This window comes from Propithecus coquereli, unplaced genomic scaffold, assembly GCF_000956105.1.
Source record: "Propithecus coquereli isolate 6110/MARCELLA unplaced genomic scaffold, Pcoq_1.0 Scaffold90, whole genome shotgun sequence".
Classification (NCBI taxonomy): domain Eukaryota; kingdom Metazoa; phylum Chordata; class Mammalia; order Primates; family Indriidae; genus Propithecus; species Propithecus coquereli.
In genome coordinates, this window is record NW_012155285.1 from 5,545,771 (window position 1) to 5,556,133 (window position 10,363).

Genomic DNA, 10,363 nt, shown 5'->3' on the forward strand with positions numbered 1-10,363 from the left:
TGTAAGGGCTTAAAGCACTCACTCATTTTTGTCTTAAAGTCGCTTTATTTTGCCCCCATACTTAAATGACTGTTTAGTCAGGTAGGAAATTACAGGCTTATCGTTATTTGTTAAAACATAATTCCATTGTCTTTTGGCCTCTGTTGGTAGAAGTCTGCTGTCAGTCTACTTGGTGTTTTATATTTTTCCTGTGGGAGCAACTAAGACAATGAAGATATTGCCTACAGGTCCTCTGCTATCTGGCAAAACGAACAGGCTGACAAACAATAGCTGCTCATAAATATGTGTAGAAGGAAGGGAGTCAGGAGTCCCTACTGTGGAAGATTCTAAGGAAAACCATGCTCTCCAAGGAGAGCAATTTGGCAAGATCAATAAAATATACCTTATTGATTACCTTAATACAAAAAGCAGTGATTTTGAAGAGGTTAAAGTCACAGAGGAATTTCTTTGGAGTGGAATGAGTGTTACAGAGGACCCTGAGGGAAGGATCAGAAATTGAAAGGCTGGTGAGAGGGATAGGATAGAAGTGAAATAGTATGCAGGAATGAGAGAATGAAATATTGTAAGAAATTTAAATTTTGTTAGGGATCATTGATAAGAATAGAAAGTGTGTGAAAATCTTAAATTTCCATATGAAGTTATTATGTAAAGTTGTTTTAAGTCTAGCACATACTGAAAACCCAGGTAGTTTCAGAAAGCTGATAATCCTAGGAAATTTTGGTCATTGTTTAGGATTCTGTTTACATTGTTAATCAATTTCCAGAATACCCTTTTTGCTGATATGTTGGGAAGAGGGGCAAAGGAGAAGAAACTCATTCATTCTGAGGCACCTCACCTCTTCATGTAAACAAACTGTCATAACTAGGGGTATGTATGCCTCTTTTGCTGGAACCAGCAATATACTGGAAGGGTCCGTCTCTGAAGCAATCCTTCTCTAGGTGACAAGGAGAGAATTAGCTCAGAGAATCTTCACCTGTTGGTGGAATAGCCATAACCCAAGTGGTTTCTGGAAACTCTGTGCATCTTTTTTGATGCATAGGAAAGTTTGGACCCTACCTTTTTATTAAAGAAATATTTTTTTTCTTTCATCCATTCATTCAGTCATTTCTTCTGGAAATATATCTTGTGGGTCTGCTAATACCAGGCACTATTCTAGGTGCTGGGGATACAGTGGTGGACGCATGGTCCTTGTCCCTTCATTCTCAGTACTTACAGTACTTACATTCTCAGTAGTGATGAAGCTACTAAATCTGTTGTTTATGTGGATGGATCTGACTGAATACTACTAATGATCCTTCCCCTCACTTTTAAAATAAATTGTTTAGAGCACAATCACAAAATATCTGTTTCTGTCCTAACGGTCTGTCAAGAGAAGTGAATAAGGTACATTTTATTGATCTTGCCAAATTGCTGCCTGTTAACTTTAACTTCAGAAGTACTGCACAGATGTTAAACAAGTGTTTGTGAGCTATTGCAGCTTACTATTTAGATGGAATGTTGCATGTCAGATAGTATTTGGAAGATTGGTTACTTTGGGGAGATAGCTTTCAGGGGGATTATCATAATTCTGCCACATTTGACAGCTTTGGATATGCACTTTGATAGCGGGACTTAATGTCTTCTGTGATTTATTTAAAAGAAAACTCTTATGTATGTGGAATCCATGAAGATTCTATCTAGAAAGATCAAAAACATCATGCTTTGAGTTATTGTTAAGTGTTTTATAGACCTCTGGGACCAGATTAATCAAAAGAATAATCAGTGGATTTTTATTAAAAAAAGATAATCTTATAGATTTGATAAAATCTTTACTGTCAATCTTTTCCCTCTAGTTTACTAGTTAAATTAATAATGTCTAATGAAGGCCCTATATCAAATTAGACTCTGCTTAACACTATGGCAGTTTAAAGATATTTAACTAAAGATTCCATATGTGCTTGGTTCTGTATAGTCTTGGTACTGTTAGGTATGCAGAGACATGAGGAGAAATTTTAAGCAGTCACGATGTAAGTGTTCAATAAATGGTTAGAGTGGGGAAAGTAAACCTTTGGCCTGTATGGTAAGGATTCTCATGAAGGAAGAAGAGTGATGGGAGAGCATTCCATGGAAGGAGAGGAGCAGGAGTGAACACAGAAGATTATACTCAAGGCCAGGTGATGGTTTAATAGAAAAGTGTTGTAAAGGCAGGTTGCAATTAGTCTGGACAGTTTTGAGAGTTGGGCTTAAGAATCTAGACATCTTTGTAATCGGGAAATGTAATCACATGCTTAGATCAGGCCAGATATCAATTAATTTTAAATTCACAACTTCGAGCCTATTCTAATAATAGACACATTTTGGAAAGTATTAAAAATGCAGTTTCTGTATGTTCTTTTTTTCATCATAGGTTGCTTCTCACAGGATTTTCTTTCCCTAAGAGTAATTAAAGTTACATCAAGCAAGTACATCTTCCAACTATTGTTATAACATAAGCTATGGCCAGTGGTAACTTACTCTTAAACAATGTGAGAAGTGTTAAACCTTAAGTGGTTTAGTATACTATGTCATATGGCATAGTTACAAAATAAAAGACCCAAATGCATAAGAGATTTCTTGAAAACAACCATTATGTTGCTTTGTACCTAAGGGTTAAAAGTTAGGGCTTGGGGCCAGAACATCTAGACATTAATAAAGTTCAAAAACACTGCATTTTATATACATTATTTTTTGTGTGTAATTCTGAGTAGTCATATTTTTCATTTTTTGATAGTAATGTGCAATATTAATACACTATAAAAATTTAATTTTCTACACTTGTTTTTTTTTTTAATGGCTAGCTAAAAAAGCTTCCAAATTTCGAGACTGGTTGGACTGCAGCAGTATGGAGATAAAACCCAATGTTGTTGCTATGGAAATTCTGGCATATTTAGCATATGAAACTGTGGCACAGGTAAGAATTCTAGTCTGTCACATCAGGCCACACATGGCTGGTTTTTCCTTATCTCTGTGATCAGTTCATCTACCTGCTGCTCTACCAGGAATGATAGCCATGAGTTCTCTCCTGTGACAATTCTGTCATTTTCTAGAATTTAGTTCAATTATGTTTCTTTGCGTCCTCAGCTCTGGCAGGTGTTAGGATAAAAAAGACTGTTTCTTACAGCTTTATCCTAACCAGAAATGGAATCCCTGCATACTCTTTCTCAAATGCAAAGTCCACATCTGCCTTGTTTGGAGATTATTTTTGAGCTTTGAAAAAAACCTTTCTAGGTATGTGAGATTATCTGAGTGCTTACCAAATTCTGAGTCTGGAATCACTGCCCTCTAACAGAGTTTCTCAAAGTATGGTCTTTAGACCACAATCATCTGTATCTCCTTGGTTCTTGTTTAAAATGCTAATTCCTAGACCAGCAGTCCCCAACCTTTTTGGCACCAGAGACTGGTTTCATGGAAGACAATTTTTCCCCAGGGGTAGGGTAGGGAGTGGAGGCAGAGCTCAGGCAGTGATGCAAGCGATGAGGAGCAGCTGTAAATACAGATGAAGCTTTGTTTCCTCGCCTCCTACTGTGTGTCCCCACCTTTCCTAAGTTTCATGGAAGACAATTTTTCCCCAGGAGTAGGGTGGGGAGTGGAGGCAGAGCTCAGACAATGATGCAAGTGATGGGGAGCCCCTGTAAATACAGATGAAGCTTTGCTTTCTCGCCTCCTACTGTGTATCCCCCCCACCTTTCCTAAGTTTCGTGGAAGACAATTTTTCCATAGGAGGGGCAGAGTTCTGCAGCCCAGTCCCTAACGGGCCATGGACCAAGGATTGGGGACCACAGTCCTATACTACACTCTTAGAGCAGACCTACTGAATTAGAATATCTGGGCTTGGGCCCTAGAAATCTGTACTAGTGATTATTAAATAAATTTTGAGGGCTACTCCCCTAGAAGTTCAGAATATATCATTTGTATTCAGATAGGTCCATTCACCAGTCAATGAAAGTGTATGCTCATGTCCACAATACTGATTTTTCGTCAAAAAGTATTATTAGTCACATTCACAATGTACTGCTTAAGGCTGGGCATGGTGGCTTGCACCTGTAATCCCAGCACTTTGGGAGGCCAAGGCAGGAGGACAGTTTCAGGCAGGAGTTTGATACCAGCCTGAACAACAGAGCGAGACCTCATTTCTACAAAAAGTACAAAACTTAGCTGGGCATGGTGGTGCACATCTGTAGTCCCAGCTACTGAGGAGGCTGAGGCAGAAGGTCCACTTGAGCCTAGGTGTTTGAGGTTGCAGTGAGCTATGATAATGCCACTGCATTCTAGCCCAGACAACAGAGTGTGACACTGTCTCAAAATGAACGAACGAACGAAAAAATGTATTGCTTCAGTGGTATTCATGGTTACTTCCAACTATGTGACTTTATTTCATTGCTCTGATCTTCCAGTTAGTGGATCTGGCTCTTCTTGTGAGGCAGGACATGGTAACCAAGGCTGGGGACCCCTTCAGCCATGCCATTTCAGCAACCTTCATTCAGTATCACAACTCCGCTGAGGTAAGTATCACAGAAAAGTCTGTCTGTAACATATCTGTGGATGTTGTCCCATCTGGCATTTATATTAGTAGTTCTTTGAAAAAAATTATACAGAAATTTATAGCTTTTACTCAAAAAACATTCAACATTCAAACAAATATTTATTGAGTACTTACTATGTGCAAGACCCTGACAATCCATTTAATACAGTGATTTTTTTCCCACCTTTTTCTTGCCTCACTTAGCTTTCCTACCCCTTCAATGAAAGGGATACTTACAGAGGACTTCTTATTTCCGTAGGAGATGAACAACTAGTTTAGGTAATTGAATAATGTTGGAAAAGTTATTTATTTCATTGTACCTCAGAAGATTGAGAGGGTAATTATTATTGCTGTAATAATAATTCCGGACATTTATTGATAACTTTCTATTTCAGTTATTGATTTGTCTGTAAACATGATTTAAAGAAGCTTGGCTCCATTTATCTTCAGTTTTTAGATTGGCCCTACCGTGTGAAAATAATATCCTTTTCAGATCCGGTTTCTGCTGCTGGGATCCCTACCTATGGGGACCATAAAGTCTTCTTGCCAATTTTAAGACTTTGTGTAATAACTGTGCACCACTTTTAGTATACAAAATATTCTCTATAAGCAGCATGTACCTAAAAACTAGAAATGTATTACAGTGTGTATAATGTATTTGTCAATATTTGACCTTTTTTATTAACAAAATAGCAATTTCATATAATTCGACCTAATAACCATAGAAAAGACAGCAAGAAGGGTAAGTTAACGTCTACATGCATAATTGTGAAGTGAGTTTTGGATCAAGCTGGGTGAAATGTATAACCTGAAAATGGCTAAGCCCTGTTTTGTATCTATACCTTAATTACAAATACCTACTTTTGTTAGTATCTATGGGTGAGGATTGTGACTCAAATAGTCTTTAAGAAATAGTTGTAATCTTTTTTAGGTCACAGACCCCTTTGAGAATCGGATAAAATCTATAAACCCTTTCTCTATAAACATATTCACCAATTTTGCATATAATTTCGGGTTGTTCAGAGACCCTCTGAAGCCATTCTGTGGATCTGAGGGATCTGTGAACCCTGTGGACCCTCGGTTTAAGTATCTCTGCTCTAGAATAATTAGAAAATGTATTAAGATATATAACCTATATAGCACCTTATTAACAAAAGTCAATTTGACATTTTCCTATGCCCCTTGGAGAATTCGATTGGCTTGATATCCAAGTAGGGATTAAAAATGTTTATGCCCATTAAAAAATCCATTTTTTTCTTAGAAAAGAAATACATCATTATCAGTCAACATACTTTAAAAGTCCCTAAAGCTTACTTAGTTGATTAGACACTATTTGTTTTCTTTATGTTGCAAACCCAAATTATGATGTCAAAGAACACTCTTTAAAATGTCTTTGATGCATGTTCACTTTATGAATGTGTGTATAAGTATGCTTTCCATTAACATCAGACAAATTTGTTGTAACATTTGTAATTGAGGAAATTTACTATGAACATAACAAGACTAGTTTCCTTTTAACGTTCAAGTGATTGCTTGCATGGCTAGGAAAATTCTTTATTTCCTCCCCTTTCTTGGTTCTCAAGGGTGGCCAAGCTGCCCTGGGCAACTGCTTAGCAACCACAGCCTCTGTTCCCAGCTACCCAGCAGTTGAGAGAAACGTCCCATGTGTGCTGGATTTCCTGGGCTCTCTGGGAGGTGGGAGCATGAGTGTCAGAAAGCGTCCTGACAAAATATGTTAGTAAAAACCCTAGCTTTTTCCTGGCTAGCATACACCCCTCCTCCCCTGTGACTGGTAGTCAGAATGAACATTCAGAGAGAATGGAAGTCTTCCTTCCTGCCCTTTAACACCTGACAAAATTAGCAACCAACATCGAGGGCCTGTACATCAAGTATTATACCAAACTGGGTCCAGAAGGGGATTCTGTGTTAAGGGAGAAAGAACATTTTGTAAAGCAAATAAGCAAATAAATGAACAAACAATTTAAGAAGAATATACTGATTTCCAGATGAGTGACCCAGACAGAAAGTGCAGAAGTAAAACAAACAAACAAATAAAAACATCTCTAATTAAAGTCAAAGACTTCAGAAAGCAGAGCTGCTCAATGTTAAAGAAGATAGGACTTTGATGAGAAGGTAGAAGAGGGGAGAATACTCTAGGACTCAGAGGCAGCATAAGTACCATCGTACAAGGGAAAAAGCCCAACGGTGTTTAAAATATTCAAGCAAAAGATTCATTGAAGAGGAATAGTAGGAAGTTCAATTAGAAAATTAAGGCTCAACTATGGGAGGCTGAGGTGGGAATATCACTTGAGGCCAGGAGTTTGAGACCAGCTTGAGCAACAGAGTGAGACCCCGTCTCTACAAAATATAGAAACATTAGCCGGGCATGGTGGCACATGCACCTGTCGTCCCAGCTACTCAGGAGGCTTGAGTCCGGGAGTTTGAGGTTGCAGTGAGCTCTGATGACACCAGCTGCACTCTAGGCTGGGCAACAGAGGAAGACCTTGTCACAAAGAAATAAAAAAGAAAGGAAAGAAAATTAAGACTCAGATTGTATAGGGTGGTAGACTGCTAGAGTTATTAAGGAACAGTTAAAGATTTCTTCGCTGAAGGGTGATGAATTCAAAAGGATGTTTTTAACAAGATCCAAGTGGTGGTGCTGTGTACAGTGAGTTGAAATTGGAAACTCAAGGCATGGGGTTAATATATAATGCATTGTATTTTAAGGAGTATCATTCTTGAGCCCTAACCATAATGAGGAGCTGAGCTAGTTAAGCTTGGATTCCTCATACTAGATTAGCAAGTTTGATATTAATTCAAGTTAATTTTCTAGATTTTTTTCTTTTCTTTTTTTTTCCTTTTTTTCTTTTTTTTATTTCAGCATATTACAGGAGTACAAATGTTTAGGTTACATATATTGCCTTTGCCCTACCTGACTCAGAGCTTCAAGCATGTCCCCAGACGATATGCACCACACCCATTAGGTGTGTATATACCCATCCCTGCTTCCCACTGCCATCTTCCTGATGAACAATGACTATATGTGCTATATGTGCACTTAAGTGTTGATCAGTTAATACCAATTTGATGGTGAGTACATGTGGTGCTTGTTTTCCCTTTTTTGTGATACTTCACTTAGTAGAATGGGCTCCAGCTCTATCCAGGATAATACAAGAAGTGCTATTTCACCATTGTTTTTTGTGGCTGAGTAGAGTGCCATGGTGTACGTATACCACATTTTCTTAATCCACTCATGTATTGATGGGCATTTGGGTTGTTTCCACATCTTTGCAACTGTGAATTGTGCTGCTATAAACATTCTAATGTAGATGTCTTTATTATAGAATGTCTTTTGTTCTTGTGGGTAGATGCCCAGTAATGGGATTGCTGTATCAAATCGTAGTTCTTGTATCTCTTTGACGTATCTCCATATTGCTTTCCACAGAGGTTGTACTAGTTTGCAGTCCCACTAGCAGTGTATGAGTGTTTCTGTCTCTCCACAACCACGCCAACATTTATTGTTTGGGGACTTTTTGATAAAGGCCATTCTCATTGGAGATAAGTGATACCTCATTGTGGTTTTTATTTGCGTCTCCCTGATGATTAGAGATGTTGAGCATTTTTTCATATGTCTATTGACCATTAGTCTATCTTCTTTTGTAAAGCTTCTGTTCGTGTTCTTTGACCACTTTTTGATAGGGTTGTTTTGATTTTTTTCCTACTGATTTTCCTGGGTTCTGTATAGATTCTAGTTATCAGCCCTTTATCGGATATATAACATGCAAATATTTTCTCCCATTCTGTAGGTTGTCTGTTTGCTCTCGTGATAGTTTCCTTGGCTGTGCAGAAGCTTTTTAATTCGATCAGGTCCCATTTATTTATTTTTATTGTTGCTGTGATTGCCTTCGGGCTCTTCTTCATAAATTCTTTGCCTAAGCCAATGTCTATAAGAGTTTTTCCAACATTTTCTTCTAGAATTCTTATAGTTTCATGCTTTAGGTTTAAGTCTGTTATCTACCATGAGTTGATTTTTGTGAGAGGTGAAAAGTGTGGATCCTGATTCAGTCTTCTACATGTGGCTATCCAGTTTTCCCAGCACCATTTATTGAATAAGGATTCTTTTCCCCAGTGTATGTTTTTGTCTGTTTGTCAAAGATTAGATGGCTATATGAGGATGGTTTTATATTTGGGTTCTCGGTTCTATTCCATTGGTCTATGTCTCTGTTCTTGTGCCAGTACCATGCTGTTTTAGTTACTATAGCCTTGTAGCATAGCTTGAAGTCTAGTAAATCGATGCCTCCCAATTTTTTCTTTTTGCTTAAATTGCTTTTACTATACGGGGTCTTATCTGGTTCCATACAAAGCATAAAATTATTTTTTCTATATCTGTGAAAAATGATGTTGTTATTTTAATAGGGATTTCATTGAATCTGTAGATCACTTTGGGTACTATAGACATTTTAACAATGTTGATTCTGCCAGCCCATGAGCATGGTATGGTTTTCCACCTGTTTACGTCCTCTGCTATTTTCTTCCTCAATGTTTTGTAGTTCTCCCTGTAAAGGTCTTTTACCTCCTTAGTTAAATATATTCCTAGGTATTTTACTTTCTTTGTTGATATTGTGAAGGGTATTGAGTCTTTGATTTGGTTCTCAGTTTTACTGTTGTTGGCATATAGGAATGCTACTGATTTCTGTACATTGATTTTGTAACCTGAGACTTTGCTGAATTTATTTGTCAATTCCAGTAGTCTCATGGCAGAATCTTTAGCGTTTTCTAGATATAAGATCATATCTTCAGCAAAGAGCAATAGTTTGACCTCTTTTCCCCCATTTGGATGCCCTTGATTTCCTTGTCTTGTCAATTTCTTTTTTTCTAACATTGTGTATACACATGAAGCAATCATCTCTAGAAGCTATCCTGTTTTTTCAGAAACAAATCATACCATCATACCAGATGAACCTCATTCCCTCTTGTTTGATACTGTTTCTAGGTAAGCAGATCAAGGAAATACTGTTGAAACCAGTGTTTGAATTTCAGCACGGCATTTTGCAAAGTCTAACATAATGTTTTGTCTTTAAGAGGTGGGGGTCTCACTATATTGCCACAGCTGGAATGCAGTAGCTATTCATAGGTGCAGTCATAATGTACGTAAGCCTTATTTCCTGGGCTCAAGCGATCCTCCTGCCTCAGTCTCCTGAGTTGTTGGGATGACAGGTATGAACCACTGTGCCCAGCCATTTTTTAAATAGATTATAGAGACTTAAGGGCCAATAGATAGTATGGGTAGAATGGTGGATAGGATGAGAAACATGTAGATAAATGTTGCCATACATGAAAAAGACTTTTTATTTGCCTATAAATTTCTTAGGAGCCAATATTGTGACATGACTGATAAGGGATTTTTTTTTAATTTAGTTTTTAGGCACCATCCTATAGAATGGACATTGACACAGTAGAGCATGTCCAAAGGAGAGTAATGGAGGAGGGGAGCAGGTGTGTGAAGGAAACTAAAAACATGTCTCATAATAAGTAGTTGAAGGAACTTGGGGTATTCGACCATAGAAAAGAAGAGGCTATGAAATAAAAATCTTCAAATATCTGAAGTGTTTCCACATGAAAGAAAGAACAGAGTTGCAGTGATGGCCAAAGAAATTAGATAGGAGGGCAGGGAGGGAGGGAGGAAGGAAGGAAGGAAGGAAAGAAGGACAGACGGACGGACGGACGGAAGGAGAGTTGTGGGAATGTCTGGAGGAATCTACATTTATTCTAAGGCATTGAGTTTGAGTTACTAGAAAATGCTGGTCTCCACTGATACAAATA

General features: G+C 37.9%; 1 protein-coding gene across 1 annotated transcript in view; it reads left to right on the forward strand.

The window, feature by feature from the left end:
• Positions 1 to 10,363, forward strand: part of SUPT3H (suppressor of Ty 3 homolog (S. cerevisiae)) — a 499,577-nt gene that overhangs the window by 367,384 nt on the left and 121,830 nt on the right. The window contains exons 8-9 of the mRNA XM_012664653.1: positions 2,817 to 2,929; positions 4,413 to 4,520. Coding sequence (XP_012520107.1) covers positions 2,817 to 2,929; positions 4,413 to 4,520 — 221 coding nt within the window. The remainder of the gene's footprint in view (positions 1 to 2,816; positions 2,930 to 4,412; positions 4,521 to 10,363) is intronic.